The sequence below is a fragment of the Sminthopsis crassicaudata genome, chromosome 1 (genome assembly GCF_048593235.1).
Source record: "Sminthopsis crassicaudata isolate SCR6 chromosome 1, ASM4859323v1, whole genome shotgun sequence".
NCBI lineage: Eukaryota > Metazoa > Chordata > Mammalia > Dasyuromorphia > Dasyuridae > Sminthopsis > Sminthopsis crassicaudata.
The window spans coordinates 260617921-260638149 of record NC_133617.1 but is presented as its reverse complement, the minus strand read 5'-3'; the positions used below and the strand labels follow the sequence as shown (position 1 = coordinate 260638149).

At 36.1% G+C, this 20229-nt stretch overlaps 1 protein-coding gene across 3 annotated transcripts in view; it reads right to left on the bottom strand.

The window, feature by feature from the left end:
• Window positions 1–20229, bottom strand: part of LOC141549101 (lipoxygenase homology domain-containing protein 1-like) — a 598160-nt gene that overhangs the window by 124310 nt on the left and 453621 nt on the right. For all 3 annotated transcript variants that reach the window (XM_074278423.1, XM_074278432.1, XM_074278441.1), the window contains exons 33-34: window positions 7884–8097; window positions 3000–3154 (exon numbers count right to left, since the gene is read on the bottom strand). In XM_074278423.1, coding sequence (XP_074134524.1) covers window positions 3000–3154; window positions 7884–8097 — 369 coding nt within the window. The remainder of the gene's footprint in view (window positions 1–2999; window positions 3155–7883; window positions 8098–20229) is intronic.

Below are 20229 nucleotides of genomic sequence, written 5' to 3'. Positions count from 1 at the left end.
TAATATTATATATTGTGGTTATGCATGTTTGTGTATCCATCTATTCTATAAAAGTAGAGATTGTGTCTTATCTAAACTTTTCTCTCTCTAGATCCTGACACAGGATTCATAATTCATTACGAACTAAATAAATGTTTATTAAAAGTTTAATTTTGAATTATACCAAGATTTAAAGATTTAATTTTCTTTTATGGAAGGTTCTGACAGAATTGTCATAGTGATAGAATAATTATTAACACTATTTACTAAAAGTAAGTAGAGTTCATGAGAGGCAGCCTTCTATAGTAAGAAAATATCAAACTCAGGGCCAGCAAAACTCCTTAGTGCTACTCAGACCAGATTAAAATATAATTGGTAAATGTTAATTAAAATAAAAAATACAACATAAATAATATTAATTTGTGATTTTCTAAGTCAGTATGCAGCTCATAAGGATCCATTTCTATTTGAATTTGGCATCACTGGCATAATGAACAGATAGGCTGGATTTGGAGTCAGTCTAAATTCCCTTCTGGTAATGCTTCCTTTGTGCTTCTGGATAAATCATTTAATTTCTTACAGTCCCAAGTAACTATTTATGACTATTGATTGAAGAGGAGGCATCAATATATACTGATGACAATAACCAATAGCTCTATATACTAATGCAATGTCAGATTTGGCTATTCTATTGTTAATAACTACACTATTTTTATTTTTATTAAAACTTTTTTCTCTCTAGAATTTTATAAAATGGCAAATTAAAAATCAATTACAGAACTGATTATTTAGTATTAGTATTATGTCTCATTCTATTTAGTATTAAAAAACAATTATTATAAAAAATATAATTTTTAGTGAAAAGAGATTTACATTTTCTTCTCCGATTTCTGAGATTCCTAAATAATATTACTTCAGGTAAATTATCTTTTAAATGATGGGAATTGTCAAAATTAAAAATGCTTCCAAAATTAATAGAAAAAATATGTCAGTGTGATTCTTCATATTAGAGATTACATAAGATTCTATTTTTCTCTTGTGTGGAGGCAGAAGGGCTAAGCACTTTACAAAAAGCATCTTGTCTGGATTTGAGGCACAATGTTGTTGTGGAAAGAACAGTGAACCTGGAGTCATTCACACCCTGGATCTCCTACTTATTGCTTGGAAAAAGAAGGGAACAAAAAGGAGGGAGGAAGAGAGAAAGGGAAAAATGAAGAGAGGGAGAAAAGAATGGAGGGAAAGAAAGGAGTGAAGGAGAGAGAAGGGAAAGTGGGAGAGAGGAAGGAAGGAGAGAAGATGGGAAGGAAGGAAGGAAGGAAAGAAGGGAGGAAGGAAGGAGAGAAGATGGGAAGGAAGGAAGGAGAGAAGGGAGGAAGGAAGGAGAGAAGATGGGAAGGAAGGAAGGAAAGAAGGGAGGAAAGAAGGAAGGAAGGAAGGAAGGAAGGGAGGAAAGAAGGAAGGAAGGAAGGAAGGAAGGAAGGAAGGAAGGAAGGAAGGGAGGGAGGGAGGGAGGGAGGAAGGAAGGGAGGGAGGGAGGGAGGGAGGAAGGAAGGGAGGGAGGGAGGGAGGGAGGAAGGGAAGGAGGGAGGGAGGGAGGAAGGAAGGGAGGGAGGGAGGGAGGGAGGGAGGGAGGGAGGAAGGGAAGGAAGAAAGGAAGGAAGGAAGGAAGGATGGAAGGAGGGAAGGAAGGAAGGAGGGAAAGGAGGGAAAGGAGGGAAAGGAGGGAGGGAAGGAAGAAGCGATAGAAGGATGAAGGGAGAAAGGGAGGGAAGGAATTCTTAGGAGTTCTTAATGGGGTGTGTGTGTGTGTGTGTGTGTGTGTGTGTGTGTGTGTGTGTGTGTGTGTGTGTGAGTGTGTGTGTGTGTATGTGTGTGTGTGTGTGTATGTGTGTGTGTATGTGTGTGTGTGTGTGTGTGTGTGTGTGTATGTGTTATGTTCCCCCTAATCAGTCTAGTAAGCCATATGGACCTCTTCTTGGAATATTATTTTAAATGCATTAAGGTGAATAAAAAACAGGACTGCAAAAGAAAACTATTTTTTAAACAAGATTTTTACAATGCCATGGACATTAGGTAAAGGATTACAGTATTAAAGGTTAATCTTAAGAACTCCTGGAGTGGGTGAACTCTATACTTAGCATAGTGTCAGTGCAGTTAATGCTGCCTCAGAACAAAGATCACATCCATAAGGTCAAGGACAGCCCAAGACTTGTTCAGTGCAGAAGTATCAAGAGACAAGTGTCTTGACTTAAAAGACTGTAGAGAGGCAAGAGATATCTGTATTTCTCTGGGTATGTGAATGAACCTATTCCCTAGGGAGCAGAGAAGTGTTTCTCCCTACTTATACAAAGTTTTAACTCTTGATAAACCATTTTTCCTATCATTTTGAATACAAAGATTATTTTCCTTAAATGAGAAAACAGAAACAATCTATAAATGGAATAATTCTAATTTTTTTTTACATTTCACATTTAGCATCATGCCATTGGATATATCTTTTACTTATGTTTTTTTTTTATTATATTCTCTTCTCTCCTGTCCTCCTCCTACCATTCCAAATGCTTGCAATAAACTTCCTTTGTTCATTCACAGGTAGGTTGTTTCAATATTTAATTCTCTTCATTATAAGAGTCTGCACACACAGAGAATTCTAAACACCAATTCTAGGATTTAGACACTTATTTGGGTCACCATATTTTCATGTGAGTATGTATAGCAAAAACAATTTTCCTAATATTTCAAAACAACAAGAGATTCCCGTGCAACAAGAAATTCGGTTCTACACACATATATTGTATCTAGAATATATTATAATCTATTTAACATGTATAAGACTGCCTGCCATCTGGGGGAGGGGGTTGGGAGAGGAAGGGAAAAATTCTGAACAGAAGTAAGTGCAAGGGATAATGTTGTAAAAAATTACCCATGCATGTGTACTGTCAAAAAAAAAAGTTATAATTATAAAATAAAATAAAACAACAAGAGAGATAAGTCACTACACATGTATAAAATTTTTTTACCTTGTTTCTTTGAAATAATTCTCCTTTTTTCAAAGATTGATATAACTTCCTAGCTCCTGAGTCCCCTCTTTTTCCATAGAGAGTAATATAAACATTGGCAAAAGTTTCAGCTCCCCATTGGTCTCCAGTGTATACAGAAACAATATATTTAACAACTGGGAAAAGGGAAACAAAAGTATTGTTAATTCAATAGAACAAGTTTAGACTCTTTTCTGGGAGTGTACACAGAAACCATTTGACACATAAATAAAGAGATCATTAAATGTTCCTTGGAGAAAGTAATAACACTCTCAGAAAAAAAAGAAAAGAAAAAGTTAATGACAATCATTTTGAAGTCTTAAATAATAAATTAATAACAACAAGGATACTGGTTATGATTTCTAACTTTTGTCCACTGAAAACAATGAATATAAAAGACAAAAATTAATTGGGGCAGTAAACAGCTGGCTAAGGTGGTATATGAGAATGGAGACAAAATTTACTCCCTCCCTCTGATACATGGTGGGATGAAGCCCATGATTTGGCCATGGCTCTTGATGGATATATTCAAAAGAAACAGGATAGAGAGAAAAAGGGTTAGTGGGGTAGCATTTTATATTTAAAATATTTACTTATGTGCCAATATGTAGGAAGCAGAAGAAGAAAGCAGAATAATGAGTAATTGGAAGAAAAAAATAAATATAATTTTTGTCATGAAAATATTCCACATAAAATCTGGAAAATAAAATAGAGGAAATAGATGAGGAAATTGAGAAACAGATCCAAAGTCTGGCCCAGAGACATGATATCATAGTGATGGAGGATTTCAGTGATTTGTGTATCTAATGCTTTTATTTCTCATGAGCAGACAACCTAATAATTTCTTGATTTGGCTTAATAATAACCACATTTTGAAATAGAAGCAGCATCAACAAGAGTAAATCATATGCTTTTGTACCATATGTTTGCATGTATGTGTACGTATAAACCTACATATTTATACATACATAAGTTTTTAATAAGTTTCTACTATGTGTCAGGCACTGTACTAAATACTGGATATACAAAAACAGACAAAAATAATTCCTGTTCTCAAGGAGTTAACAGTTTAATGGGGGAGACTGCTCATTCCTCATCTTCAACTAAGACCAATGATATCACTGATAATGTCTTGACTTGCTAGTGACTTGGACTAAAGTGAGCAGAGCTGCATATTCACCGGCCTCACTTTCCCTTTCGGAGTTAATAAAGTCTAGTGGCAAGGCAAAAGTCAAGCTGACTGGAGATAACCCGGGATGCAGTGGATGATGTAGGTATCTTTGAAATCTGATTAAGTTCTAATCAATGAAAACAGAATCAAATAGAAAATAGTATACATGAGACATGTTGAAAAAGTAAAATATATGCATTGTATATATGTGTGTATATATGTATATACGTGTGTATGTATAGATATATAGAGATGTGTGTATATGTATATATGTGTGATTATGTACATGTATGTGTGTATATCTGTGTGTATATATGTATATGTACATATACATATATATGTATGTATATATGTGTATAGATTGTGTATATGTATAGATGTGTGTATATGTATGTGTATATCTGTGTGTATTTTATGTATATATAGGTATGTGTGTATTTATATGTGTCAATAGATGTGTATATGCATATGTATGTACATGTATGTGTGCATGTTTATGTGTATATATGTGTGCATGTATATAAGTGTATAGATGGGTTTATATGTGTGTATGTGTATATTTGTATGTGAATGTATATGTGTGTGCATGTGTATATATGCATGTGAATATGTGTGTATTTAGGTGTGTGAATATATGTATGTGTATATAGATAGATAGATAGATAGTGTGTATGTACATGTGTGTATATGTGTATATATGTATGTGTATATTTAGGTGTATATATGTGTATGTGTGTATATATGTGTATATGTATATGTGTGCTATACATGTATACATATGTGTGTCTATAGCTATACGTGTGTTTGTGTGTTTGTGTGTGTATGTATATATGTGTGTGTATATGTATGTGTATATATGTGTCTATATATACGTGTGTGTATATGTGTGTGTAGCATTGGGGGGTGAGGATGAAGAAAGAAAGGATAAGGAATAAAGGTTTTATAAGGTAAGGGTAAGGTGACTATGAGAATGTCAATGTGGAATTTAAGAACAGGGAAAGCTGATTACTTCAGCCCCTCTCATGACTGATGGAACATTTTCATGTGCTCCTTCCAGCAGGATATATCCTCCCATGTTTAGAGTAGACATGTCCCAACCTCACAGATGGGTTTGAGGCCTGTAAGTTACCCTCAACCAGGTTTAACCCATATGCCAAAGCACTCTTAGCAATGTGTGGCCCCTGTGCGTTCTACAGCTTCTTGGAGCTACAGGTGAGAGGTCCGTGACAGGTGGACCCCAGAGGAGCCCAGAAAAGGGTTTCAACAATTCCTCACAACAGAAATGCTAACCCTTCCTGCATACCCCATAGTTCTCAAGACAATGTGTAAAGGACTATGCACAAACAGGATCAATAAAGGATAAAAAGGGAAATAATCTCAGAGTGAAGGCACTAATATTAAAGAATATAGGGAAGGCCTTCAGGGAGAAGCTCTTAGAAAATTTTAAAAGAAACCAGGAATAGAAATGAGGAAAGAGAATTACAAATATGGGGAATAGTCAGTGAATTTGCAGTCTGCAGAAAAAGTGTCTTATGCAGGGAACAGCAAGGAAGCCAGAGGAAAGGGATAAGGTAATAGGAAGAGTAGAAAGGTAGGAAGGGAACAGATTATGAAAGGGTTTCAAAGTAAAATTGAACATAGGATTTATATTTGACACTGAAGGCCATATTGAATCACTGGAGTAAATGAATAGGGGCCAGGAAAAGTGACATAATCAAGCCTGTGCTTTAGGAAGATTATTTTGGTAACAGAATGGAGGATACCTTGAAGTGGGGAGAAATTTGATACAGAGAGACAAGCAAGAAAACTATGGCAATAGTTTGATGTGATGAGAACCTGTGCAAGTTGCTAGTAGTGTCAGAGGAGAGAAAATAGTATATATGAGAAATGTTGAAAAGGTAGAATAAATATATTGCATTGGAGAAGTGAGGAGGGACCGAGAGAAAGAGTAAGGAATAAGGGTTTTAACAAGGTTAGAGTATGGGTGACTGTGAGTATGGTAGATATCAAGAGAGAACTTAAAGTTAGATAAGTAGAATTGAGAAGCCTTCTACATAGACATGATCAGCAGACACATGGGAGCTGAGATTACTATGCAAAATAATATAGAGAATGAAGAGAAGGCCCAGAATAGAATGTTGGCACTCACCCATGATTAGTGAGCCTAGCCTAAAGGAAGACAATTCCAATGAGCAGGAAAAAGAGAAGTAAATGCAAAGAGAATTCATCAATTAAATGAGAATTTTAAAGCATATGTATAGATAATGAAAGCAAAGAGAGGCAATGGAAAAGTAACAGCAAAATGTAACATGATCATCTATCATGTAGATTAAAGTCAGGAATCAAAATGGTCTAAACCCATTGAAGAAAACTAAAGACAATACAAAAAGGTTTGGGCCATTTTTGTTCTTGTATATTCGGCTTTGCTTTGCAGACAAAAGAAAACAAAGAACTATTGCTTGGACAGAAAGGATCAGTATAATAACAGAGAAAGAATGAGGATCTCTTACTCTGCTTCTATTTACTCTGCCAAATGGAATGAGTTTTGCTTATTATAATAAATGAAATAACAAAAAAATAGTAAAAGGGAGTTGAGGCTCAAGATCAGTAGAGAAATTAATAAAAGAATACCTTAGCTGTCCTTAATGGATTCAAATTAGTTGGCCTCAATAAACCTCTAACTCTGAGCTTCTGTGATACTTTGATTCTGATTTACCGTAATTTATGTTTATAGTAGATGAGTTAGTGGGTTAGTCAACAAGTATTTATTAAGCACTTACTAGATACTAGCCATATACACCTGCTCAGTGATGGAGATACAAGAAAAACAAAACCTCAAGAAGTTCCCATTCTAATGAAGTAGTCAACCTGGAAATAACTATGCACATATAAAATATATACAGTATAAACGGAAGGTAATCTTGGAAAGAAGTGGTACCAATTGGCAAAAGATGGATAATAATATCAGATGTCAATTAGAATACTTATTTCTTAAGAAAGTCATGTATAGCCAAAGCATAGATCCTTTGCATTATATTCTATGTAACAGAATTTACCAGAGAAAAGAGAATTGTCATTAGGAAACTCTAACTCAAGATTTCAGATTTGAAAATAATTATGTTAATTTATCTTACAGAACTTCATCTAAGCAGTACAAGAGAACTGACAGACTCTCTTCTTAATTCTATTCCAAAACTTAGCATCAATTTAGCTATTTCTATTTTCCAACTGAACACAGTGTTCTGTTATATTTTAATAATGACAAGAATAGTTAAGGCATTGTGTAAACATTTTTGAAATGAAATAACATCACTGCATGACAACAATTACTTTTCATACAGGTCTCAATAATTCAGGCTATGATAAACTAAAAACTAACAAAATAGAACAAAAAATGTTTTATTTTTGCAGTTTTGAATGATGAGCCTTATGCTTTAATCACATAATTATAGAATGGGATTTTGTACACTTAGAATTACTTACAGTACTGAACAAACATTAAATTCTATTTGCCATTAAAATTGTCTAGAGCCACATTTATCCACAGCTTGAGAGAACATCAAAACTTCAGAGATATAAAGGGCAGAGGAATATCATGAAATCAAATACTTTTTGCATTGATTTGTGTTCAAAGCCTTGTTCACATTGCTCCTGTATTTCTATCCATTATTATTATTATTATTATTTTATTTTACCTGGTAAAGGGTTTTGGTCCTTAGTCTCTGCAGGGAATTCTTTCACCAGTTCCCCATCATCTCGAGAAAACCAGCAGCTACAGTCAAAGTTCATTTCTTGTTTGGTCTGTGACTCCTCTATATGAAAAGACTTCAAATGCCAACCCTCAAAGCCTGGCAAATCATCACAGGTGACCCGAATCTTGTACACATCTCCAACATCTCCAACTTCAATCTATAATGTAGAGCATTGAGGAAAATGAACAAGTTACCAATCATATAAACTGCACAATGACATAGAGAATATATCAACTTAACCTAATTAAAATAGAATTAGTTTTTACAGACTATTTTTTGTGATCCTAATTATGGTCAATCAAAAAAAATAACTCATCCAATAATTTCTCATAAACAAATATTGCCTTTTTCTGACAACTATAAGGAAATGTTAAGACTGCTAATGCTGGTTAAGTATCCCTAGGACCTAGCATTAGCAAAGTTTTATTCCTTCCTTCATCTGCATAATAACCCACTTTCTGATACTAAAGAACTTCAAGCATTTCTCACCACAGCTTAGATTTGGAACACAACTAATGGATCAAACCAGTCCAACAATCTCATCTTACAAATGAGAGAACTTAGTCCCAGAAAAATAAACTGACTTGCCCAAGCTCTTAAGGCTAATTTCTTTCATTATATGTGAGAAATAGCAGAGCTTCCTCTCTACCTTACCTTTGTCTCCTAATTCCTAGTAAGAAGCTCTTTCTAATGAATGATTTTTGTGCTCCCATATATTACTTAGGAATTGAATCTACGATTTAGAGCTATAAAGGACTGATAATCTAGTCCAACTACTTTTTACTTATAAAGAAATGGCAGTCAGAAGTGGCTATCAGCTAGTAAATAGTAGTTTGAATTTGAAACCAGATCAGTTAGTTTCACATCTAGTACTCCTTCACCCATCCAATAACACTACACTATACTTACTAATTAAGATGTCTACTTCTAAGACACCAGGGATCAATTGGAAAAAAAAATCAATCAAGATAAAATAATTGCTGAATTTTCATTATAACATATTACAAAAATACATGCAATAGGAGTTAATGCTTTGGCATTTTAGTAGAGAAAAAATGAAATATGATTCATCAAGATTGGACTGTGCAGAGAAATAATTTTAGATAATAGAAAATGCAATTTTGTTTTCTTTTTTTCTTTCTCTTCTTCCTCGCTCCGTCCCTTCCTTCTTCCTTTCCTTCCTACTTACCTTATTCCTTTCCTCTCTCTCTCTCCCTCCTTCCCTTCCTTCCTTCCTTCATTTCTTTCTTCCTTCCTTTCTTTTTCCCCCTTTCTTTCATCATATGTGAGAAATAGCAGAGCTTCCTCTCTACCTTACCTTTAATCCTAACTGTTCATGGATGAGTATTAATTGAGAGCTAAGTGGCTCAGTGGACAGTATACTGGGCCTAGAGTCAGGAAAACCTGAATTCAAATCCTATCTCCAAAACTTTTTAGTTGTATGACTCTGGGCATATCATTTAACCTCTGTTTGCCTCAGTTTCCTCATCTGTAAAATGGGGATATTAATAGCATCCCAAAGTTTGTTGTGAGGAACAAATGAAATAATATTTGTAAAGTGTATATGTAGCATAGGGGCTCACACATAGGAGGTGATATACAAATATTAGGTATTTATTATAATAATTATTCCTGAAGTTCTGTTCCCATAAATCCTGTCCTTAAAAAACCAGCCTAAGAATCATAAAATGTCAAATTAAAAGAAACCCTTCACATCAACTAGTCAAATTTCTACATTTTAAAGGTGAGGAAGGTGAAGCAAGCCCAGAGAGGAGGTTCATGATCTTCTTTGAGAGAAATGATTATCAATGACCAAAGATTTGGGAAGATCCGGAATTTCCCCTTATTCTATAGTTCTCAATTCAAAATTCAATCTCTTGAAGGACATTACCCATAATGAGATTTACAATCTTGTTCAGACCCTACTCAGGTGGGGAAGTCTTGTGTAGTATTCAGATTTAGTGAAAATGAAGTCTTTATTGGCCAAGGCTTCTTTGTTCTTATTCTCAAAGACATTATGGAGGGGATGACATGATTGCAAGTGAATTGGATTTAAGTGAGGGAGGGCTGTGCAAGGTCACCAATGTCATTTTCTCCTTTGAAACCACCTGGTCCAGTGGCCAGATATAAATCAGAATGACTGGACATGTCCCAATTACAATGGGAGACCTTATCCTTTTTAAGCTAAAGTCTTCCTTTGGTCTTAATTTCACTGCAACAATAACCATCTAGTGATTAAGTCTAGGTAAGAAATAAGGTAAAAAATGGCCTCTTTTACCTAGTTCAAAAAGGGGGGGGGGGAGTCAATCTGAGAGGTTTCTGGTCAAAATATAAACAATTATTTTTTACATTCTTTGAGTTATCAGAATCTAAACAATGAAGGAGTGAGGTTTGAGATGGAACCTACTTTTAGCTAATGAAAGAGCCTGAGTGATTTAATTTTAAGGCATGGTTTTCATACCCCCAAATTTTTTTTTAGAAGTAAATGATATAGCATTTACACTCTTTCTGTTATTATTTGCTTGCATTTTTATTTTTCTTCCCACATTATTTTTACCTTTATTCTAAATGTGATTTATGTAGCAAGACAACTGTATAAATATGTATACATATCTTGTATTTAAAATATACTTGAACATATTTAACATTTATGGGACTACCTGCCACCTAGGGGAGGGGTGGGGGGAAATAGGGGAAAAGTTGGAACAGAAGTTTTGCAAGTTGAAAAATTACCCATGCATATGTTTGTCAATAAAAAGCTATAATAAAAAAAAAGTAAAGACAGAAAAAAAATAACAATCAATGTTCATTAGAATAAGTATAGCTCCTCATTGCAATATTCATTCTCTCTTTACTTGTTAACTAGTCAGAGCTGATTGCCACCTTCAGAAACATCTCTCTTCCTTGAGTGAGCCCACTACCATGATTGTCTTTGGCATTCAAGACTGCCACTGACCTCTTTTTATTAAAATACTAGCAATATTAATAAAATAACTAATTACTCAGAAATTATGTCTTACAAACTTTTAAAATCTCACAGTGGCTTAGAACAATGGGGGAGGAGGGATGTTAAACCCAATACATTTGGCCTAACCTATGCTCTTTCTACTTTAGTGCATTAAGTATTCTAGTATTTGGATTCTTTTATTGCTAAATGAGCAGAAATAATGTACCTTCAGGGGCTCTAATTCTGAAGCTACTACCACAGTTCTGCAAGAGAACCTTGACTCTCTTTGTCCCCCAAATCATCCTATGCAGATAAAGAAAATAAGTATAAAAAGGTCAGCAGCCCAAGTCTCTCCTTAAGAACAATAATTACCTTATAACTATGTTATCCTTGGTGGGTTCAGAATCAAGGATGAGGAAATATACTGAAAGAGGTGAGATGAGTATCTAAAGCTACCACAATTAGGAAGCCAGGGAACTGCAACTAAATTCAGACTTTACAGCTTAGACCTATAGGGTTTCTCCTTGAAGGCACATCATTTGCTTATAATCAGAGATAATGATGGAATATAGTAGGGAAGTTCCCCTGACATTAGAGTACTTCTGTTCTAACAATTTGTTAGTGATTCTAAAGGAATCAGTAATTCTAACCCCCCCTCCCCACTTTAGAGTGCAATTGTTCTAACAATCTGTCCATCAATGATTGTAAAAGTCTTCTGGCTTTAGAGCAGTCCTAGATCCCCTGGTCAGTTATAACCAAATTCCTGAGACCAGTTCTCAGCTCTACCTCTAGGCCATAAAATTAGCATATCAGTGACATAAAGAACAGGATAAATGTGTTTCCTTGCTTCTGTTCTTTGCTAAATCCTTTTGGAACTTAGCTCACTTCAATTGGTTTTACAATCACAATAAACTTTGTCCCTTGATTTGGATATGGGTTGAAGCCTGCAAATTCTTTGAGACACCTTCAGACACAGGTCTGTGACTCCCAACCTTTTGAGGTCCTTTCTGAACCTCAACATTGGATGGCCCAGTGTGGGGACAGTCTGGCCTCCCTGGTTTGATTTCCTTGTTGTCAAGGTATTTTTTCCATCAATCCTACAATACCACAAGCTACTGGGAAAAAGTTTGTCTCGGTCATTATGTGCTCCATGCTCAGCAAGTTTTTTCTTGACTAGGGATGCCGAGACATGGAAATTCTTGCAATTTTCAGCAAAGTTCCTAGAAAATCTTTGCCACCTTTTATATAAGGATGCCAGCAATGGCTTTTGGAAAAGAAATTTTATTGCTTTTGGCAAAGCTGGGACAGCCTTCTTTCATGCCATTTTTGCCTGTGTCTGCATCTCTGTGCTGAATGTTTGTGTCATGTTTGTTTTGTGAGCTAGATTCTGCTACCTGGAAAGATTTAAAATGCATCCAGTAAAAACAAACAAACAAACAAACAAAAAAACACAACTTTTATGTTGTAGTTAGAATGCTGGGAAGATTATGACTCCCACCTTAAAACAGGAAAAAAAAAAACCTAACGTTTTTTCTGTGGATCTCAGCTCTGGCCAAGCTGAGGGCTACAGAAATAAAGTTAGCTAATTAAAATTAAAATAGCATTTTAGCAAAGCTTTGAGAGCAATGATTAAGAAGTTTGAAATTAGTTATTTAGAGATTGCAAGAAAAATTTCTGAAACATTGGGGATAATTCCAGGAATTTATCCCATTCTAAAAGAAAAGAAAAAGGAAAAACAAACTAGGTAAATAACAACTTTTTACTAACCCTTCCTTTGTAACACTGAAGAAACTGAGGCAAGGTAAAGATTAGAGAGTTTTAAATATTTTATTTGAGAGGGAGAGATTGTCTGGGGCCAAAACAGGATCCATATTGACCCCAGAGCAGAATGTCAGAGTATGCACAGTTAGACCATCAATGCATAGTTAGATGATCAAGGCAAGCAAACCATGAACATTCAGAGGCCTGATACCAAACTGCAACATTCTTTGAGAATGCTGAGATACTAATTAAGGAACTGGGGTTACAGGACTGGAGAAATGGATGAGAGAGACTGCCAGTCATAAGACAGGTGCCTGTACCTTGGAGATTTCCAAGGGTGATTTCTGATTGTTTCTAAAAACAGGCTATCAGAAAATATTCTCCAAAACTGAGTCTGCCAGGGCAATTCCAACAGAATAAAGGTTTTCAAAGTTAAAGCATAACCTGCAATCACAGTACAATTAGGGTTTAAATAAAAAAAAAAAAAAAAAAACAAGCAAACAGTAAAAACAAAAAAAAAAAAGGATTGCTGGAAGGGCAGTGGGTTAGGGAGGGTTGAGCAGAAGTGCCTATGGCCAAGTGAATAGGAAAGTAGGAGTTTCCATTCTTTCAGGTATTTTGAGAAAAATCCATCAGCTTTCCTGATCCCTTATCTCTTTTACCCTCCCTTTTTGTTTTTACTGAAGGAATCATTCAAGGAGGAGTAAATAAATTGTCAAGTAACCATCCCATATATATAAGTCCTGAGAGGGAATTAAAGTTCCTATATATAACAGACTAGTACAGCAGGGGTTTTCCACTCTGAAACTTATCTAAAGATCCCTTTGACAATTAATTACATGTTACCCAGTCGGGATTTTACAATCATACACAGTGATAGATGACCCAGACAGAATTTAACAGTCATTTATCAACCATTTCCAGTAACCCCCAAATCAATGAGGTTCAAAGTCCACAGGAGCAGGGATGATGTCTCATCTTCTAGAGCTGCTTCCTGCTGATAATGGGTGAAAAGCTGACTATTCCAGGGAGGGGGTTAGGTGTGGTGTGCTGAAAGCATTCAAAGCATCTACAGGCTGATCCAGGTCCCAGAAGCAGGTCATTATAGCTGTAATTTGACCAAAATCTAAAACAGAAAACAAATCTAACAAACAAAGGCTAGAGCAGTCTGAGATAGAAAGACTGGTCCACAAGGACTGCTACAAGATGTGGGGAAGCCAAAATAGGCCGGCTAGAAGCTTCCCTTGTAGGGAAACATGCTTGTGTCACAGGACAGACAAACGGTTGGTCTCGCAGACAATTGTGTCAATTGTCCTCCCATTATATAGAAACCTTTAAAAACCTGAATAGCTATAGATCCAATAACAGATATATGACCAGGCAAAATACTCATTTGCCTAAGTATTTATGATATCATGATTACATATAGTCCAAATATATTATATATACCTGGAAACAGCAAGGTATGACATAATTGAATTCTATTAATAATTTCTACTGACTTGGTTCTGATCATAGAAATCAGTCACAGGAGGAAAAAAGCAGGGACATACTATAACATAATATAAACAGTCAAAACTGAGTCTTCAACACACAAGACACAGGATAAAATAGCCTTAATCAGTTTTATTCCAGGTAATTGTCCCAGTAACTTTCAGAAGATGGCACTTTAAAACTCCCAAATAATATTAACTACAGGGCAAAGAAATTTTATCTCCAATAACAAATCCCATTAACCAAAGCTTCAGATGAATTTTAAATAGGTAATTACTAAGACTTTATATTGATAATAATAAGAGATTTGTCCCAGAACAGTCACAGTTTATCTTTCATATCTAAGTAGATGTTTCTAGGTTCAACGTTATATAGATCATTTTGCTTTAGAATAGCCAATACATAGAAAAATTTTAAATTGCATATTGTCCATAACAGAAACATTTTTAAAGGGAGAAAGACAAAAACTATTATTCTCAGAGTCCCGTTAAATAAGGGTACAACTTTAAAATGACATCATACAATCAATTAAAACTTACACAGAATATCCTATTTCTACATAAAAGAATCTGAAAGATTCTTTAAAACTATCAATTAAACTTTTGGAAATAACCCTACCAAATTATAGATCACATTTATGACCATATTCATTAAACAAAGAGACCATTATGCACTTAATGAAGCAAATATCCAGTCAATTAATATTTTGTAAAAGGAAACTGTCCCTTTAAACCCTAAATTGCTCTCTACAGCCCAGAGCCAGATAAGTTTATCTCCATTGCTAAAGCAGCAGAAAGCAGTGGGGGGGAAGGGAAGAAGGTGAGTTAAATCTTCACCTTCGAATACATAAGATCCTCTCCCATTTCTTCCTCCCCCCCCTCAAATTCCCTTCATAATTAGATGCCAATCCTTCTCAGGATTTAGCCAGCCAGTGTATTTTCTTCCTCCAAAAAAAAGATGCTTCCATTAAAAGACTTTCCTCTTTCCCTTTTTGACCTTCTTTCTCCTCCTTCCTGAAATCATTCAAACCTTCAACTGTTCCTACAAATCAATCTTTCTTAAATCACCTTCTTTCTCTTTTCCTTTCCTTTTCCTTCAAAACTTTTAAGATTTGCAATATAATGAATAGCTAAATAACTCCAGAAAACACACTTGTACAGCAGAGCTGACAAATTTAAAGCATAACTTATAATGTTTACAAATTACCCAAAATGTTTCAGAAGGTAACATATTTTATCTAATTAGAAGCATGTGACCTCTTCAGACAACTTATCAGAGCTATATTTTAACAAGCTATTGTTAAACTGAATCAAATCAAATACATCTTTAAAAAAAGTTTTTTCTTTTTTTTTCAGTATTCAAATTCCTAAGATCTTATACTCAGAATAAACAAATATAGCATGCACAAAGCAACAGTTTCAGAATCACAATACCACTTTAAATGGCTTCTTCCCACTTAAGTAAAGCAATTTTTTATGCTAAACACGTTTGCAGCATGGAAATAACCAATTGCCAAATTTCTTAATCATTGTTCTTAAAATTTAACAGAGCTCTTTCATCAAGGAAACAGACAGACATAGATTGCACAATTATAACATTTAACATAGAGGGATGAGCTCCTGATATCTCAGGAATGCCTGTGAGGGGAGTTTTTTACGAGTGACAATTTTTCCCTCTCAGAAATTCAAATGGAATCTTTTTAAATAGGCTTCCAAACTCCAGTTTGTTGTGTTCTCCGCCTAGACAGAGAATGCCCAAATATAACCAAATACCCAGAACCCAGAATTGTGTTCTAGGACACCCAGAGTTGTACCAACTGGCACCCAGAACCAGATGGTATTTTAAAAACACCCAGATTTATTGTCCGAAGATATATTCAGACCAGACATGTGTCTTGATAGACACTCAAAACAGATGGCACTCCAGTGGCTTCCCACTGAGTACCTCCCAAGATTATTGGTTCATCAACCTGTCTTCTGGGGACCTAAATACTAGCCACAGATAGACAGACATTCAGATAGAGAAAATCACTTACCCTGCAGGGATTTTAAAACAAACTCTCCTGAGGCCAGGTAAAGGTGTCCGCAATGAGCCTTGCTGCAGCTGAAAACTGTTTTCTTCCCAGGGACTCTGGAGCAATCCAGAGTGACTACCCTCTCCAAAGAGCCCAGTCCTCAGCCACCCCAAGGCCCAAGGCTGAGACCTGAAAGTTTCTAGTCTTTAACCCTGCTCTCATATCTTGCTGGGAAGTCTCTAAATGTAATGCTGGAGAAACTGAGGCAAGGTAGAGATTAGAGAGTTTTTAATATTTTATTTGGGAGGGAGAGATTGTCTGGGGCCAAAACAGCAGACTGAATGGGACTCAAGTCTCAAAGGATAAAGTATCAAATGAAGAATTCCAGGGATTTTTATAGGCTCCAGCTATCAGGGAAACAGAGGGGAGAGGGGCAGAGCACTGGTGAGTGGAATTTCTAGGAATGGACCATAAATCTGGTTCTGACAGTAAAGATCATAAATCCCTATAAATTGGGAATGAAATAGATAGTCAAGCAAGAGACAGGAAAGCTGGAAGGAGAGATAAAGGGTACCAGCTAGGTATCTAAGATGAGACATCTGCTCTTATGGAATGCTAATAATGTTCAGGGCTCCCAGCCCTAATTTATATCAATTCTAATCCTCAGGAAGTGGGGTTTCAACTAGGGGGACTAAGGCAGAATAATTTAGGAAAACTGAGGCAAGATAATTAAAGAAAACTGACCCTTTTCTTGTCCAGAGTCCCTTTCTGCTCCTTTGGAAAAGTACCCCAGAAGGTAGTAAGGGACCCTCTCCACTCCACTCACCAAAATCCCGAGTGTATCTCAGTTGTGGGGGTTGCTAACAAGATCCATATAGTTCAAGTCCCTGTTTGCTAACTCTTCTTATCTCAGAACAGATTAAGAAAAGAAAATGCTAAAGGAGAGTAGGGAAATTAAAATTCTGCCTCACCTGCAGAAATAGAGGAAGCTGCAATAGCTGTGGGGATTCCACACAACCTTGCCCAAACACCTCCCCAACCCAGCTTGGGGAAATGGAGATGGAGTGGGGGTCAGGCGCCATGGTCAGTACTGCCTGAGCCCTGGTAACTGAAACTACCATCAAAGGGAAATCCTGGCACCAGTCACCCCAGCCTGCAACAGCTTCTGTCCATAAATTGCTTGGAAAGAATCTGGGTACCTCTGGTAGCACCTAGTGTGTGTAGAAAGCCAGTCAGCCTCTGCATTTGCTAAGACCACCATTCTCTGTTTCAGTTGTGGATATATATTAGCTATGTAATTTATGGCAAATTATTTTATGTCTGCATAATTTTCTGATTTGTAAAGAGAAATAATAATGATTGTTTTTGTGGACATCACATGATTGCAAAAGTGCTTAGCATAAAACATGATATATGAATGTTAGCTGCTTCACTGGATATAATTGCTTTATATTTGATAACTTTACATGAGTTTTTAGATGTGACCAATATGCAATACCAATTTTGAGGTAAATGATTTCTAATTTGCTATTTGAGATATGATAGTAAAAGTAGTTTTAAAGGAGCTCTAATCAAAGCCCACTAAAGGGATATGTAAATTGTAATCTAATCGTACTGACTGTTAACAGAAAATTTAAGAGTTTGGGAACTTTAGGAAAACAGAAAAATGGTTTGCTACTACTTTAAAAACTCTGGCAACAAACAGCCTGCTTTTTGAGATATCTAGATTTCTGAGGGCTATGTCAGTAAAAACTGGCACCTAACTGTTTTTCTGGCTCACAAAAGAGAGATGATCTGTGTGAATTAGAAAATAACCAAATAGTAATTCAGTTTGCCTAGAACGTTTAATCAGAATTTGAGGAATCTCATGAACTAAAGTTGTCAATTTTTAAATCTGTTCTATCTCAACTTTAAGAATTGTCTTTTCTCCTTAAAACAAAAGGGAAACATTTAAGGGAATAAATAGAAATTACAGCTAAGACTATTTGACTACTTAGGAAAATTCTAAAATTGTTAACTAAGTCATTAGTTTTTGTCATCATGTTAAACTTAAAATTGGTAATTACTGTGTGTGGAACAAGAGGGATGAGGTGAAAGCCTTATAAGTTCACCTCTAAGTATGAGGTGTGCAACAGCTTTTCCCTTCACAGAGTGGGAGTAGGTATCAAACAGCACAGCCCATGAAAACATTAAGAAAAATTGGGGAGGAGCAACAGTCTCTTCTCTGGAGTCTCTGTCAAACTCCTCCCCCCTCCTTAATTTGTAAGCTTGCCAGTTTTTTTGAAACCATCAGGGTGAGCAAGGTCATCAGCCCTATGAGATGAGCCTATTTAGGATGTGTAGTTTCTAACTAAGGAATATGTTTGCTAAGAATCTATAAGTTTGTTTAAGGATTGATCCTTTGCACTAGGATAAATTTAAACATAGAAGATATGTTAAACAAAACCATCTATGTATGTAAGTTCTGGTAAACTTTTAAAAATAATGTATCTATCCCTAAGCTGTGATAAGTAGAATTTGCTATTAGAGATAAAATCTCCTGGGACTGTAACTGAGCATTTGATTTGACTTATCATTAAGTCAATAATCCACCATTCAAGAGAAATTCCATAAATTACTCAGAGAATGCCTTCCTGAATTGTCATAGGGGAACATCTTATCTGGACAAGAGTTGGGAGGACAACTTAGCCTCTGCTCAAGGCCAGATCCCTCTGACTCAGTTTCCCAGTTCTGTTTCTTTGTTTCCCACCTGATTATTCCTGAGTCTGGCTATAAGGTAAAATTATTAATGCATGATCAGCTGACAAACAAGTCTAAGAAAGCTTTATCCTTTCATGTGTGCTCTCAGGCTGAAGCCTGAAGAACCTGTTTTGATGCTATTATAATCGTGTCCCTGCTTTTTCCTCTTATAGCAAAGTTCTATAATTATAATAAATGGTTAGTAAAAGCCATGAGCCCAGTTCAAGTATCCAGGGGACAAAATCGTTTTCTACCATAGATCTTAAAGATGCTTTCTTTTACATACCATTATATAAAGATTTACAATTTCTTTTTGCACTTGAAGGGGCAAATCCAGGAAAAAAATAACCCCTACCAATTAACATGGATAGTCATATCCACAGCATGGAGGTAGCTCAGGCCACCAGGATAACCTCCACATATTTTAACAGGCTCTGGGTATCCCAAATGTAGATGCTATCTTGAGCTGCAGCCCACCCAAGAGGCTTCTCTGGCTGCAGCCAAAAAAATCTCTAACTTCCAGTCCTCCTCCCCCACCCAAGGCTATGAAGTTTCTTTGTCTAAACTCCCACATAGCCTATCAGTCTGTTAAGTATTTGGGCCATGAATTAACTCCCACCTCCCTTTTGCTCACAGCAAAAAGGAAGCAATCTTATCATTCCCTGAACCTTCTTCAAAGAAACTGCTGTGTACTTTCCTGAAGATGGCTGGATTTTATACCTAACTTTAGTTCTTGCCAACCCCCTCTGTGATTCTACTCAAGGCCTTGATACAATTCCCCTCAAATGGGGGCCTGATCAGACCAAGGTTTTTAAGATCCTGAATTTCTTGCCCTGGCCTTAGCCCTACCTAGCCTTTTACACTATACATTGATGGAAGGTGGAACCAGGTCCTAGGGATCTCCACTCAGTCTCTGGAACCTATCTCAGACTCCTAGCTTACTTCTCAAAGAAACTTGGTGTCTTTGGGGTGACCCTCCTGCCTTAGAGCAGTGCTTATCACAGCTCCTCTAATTGAAGAAGCCTCTAAGCTCACCTTAGGCAACCCTTATAGGTTCTAACCCCTGACTTGCTCTCATGGAGTTTTAGAATTGGGGAAAAGAATGAAGGTGAACATCTAAACTGACTCCAAATATGTCTTTCATGCTCATGGGGTTGTGGGAAAAAAGGGTTTTGACAGCAAAAAAACAAATAAATAAATAAATAAATTCCTTATTAAATATGTAGGGGAAATCCTACAATTATTGCAAGCTGTCCATGGATCTAGAGAGGTTTCTGTTATGTTTTGTAAAGGACACCAGAAGGGAGATTTACTTCAGGACAAGGGAAACAGGC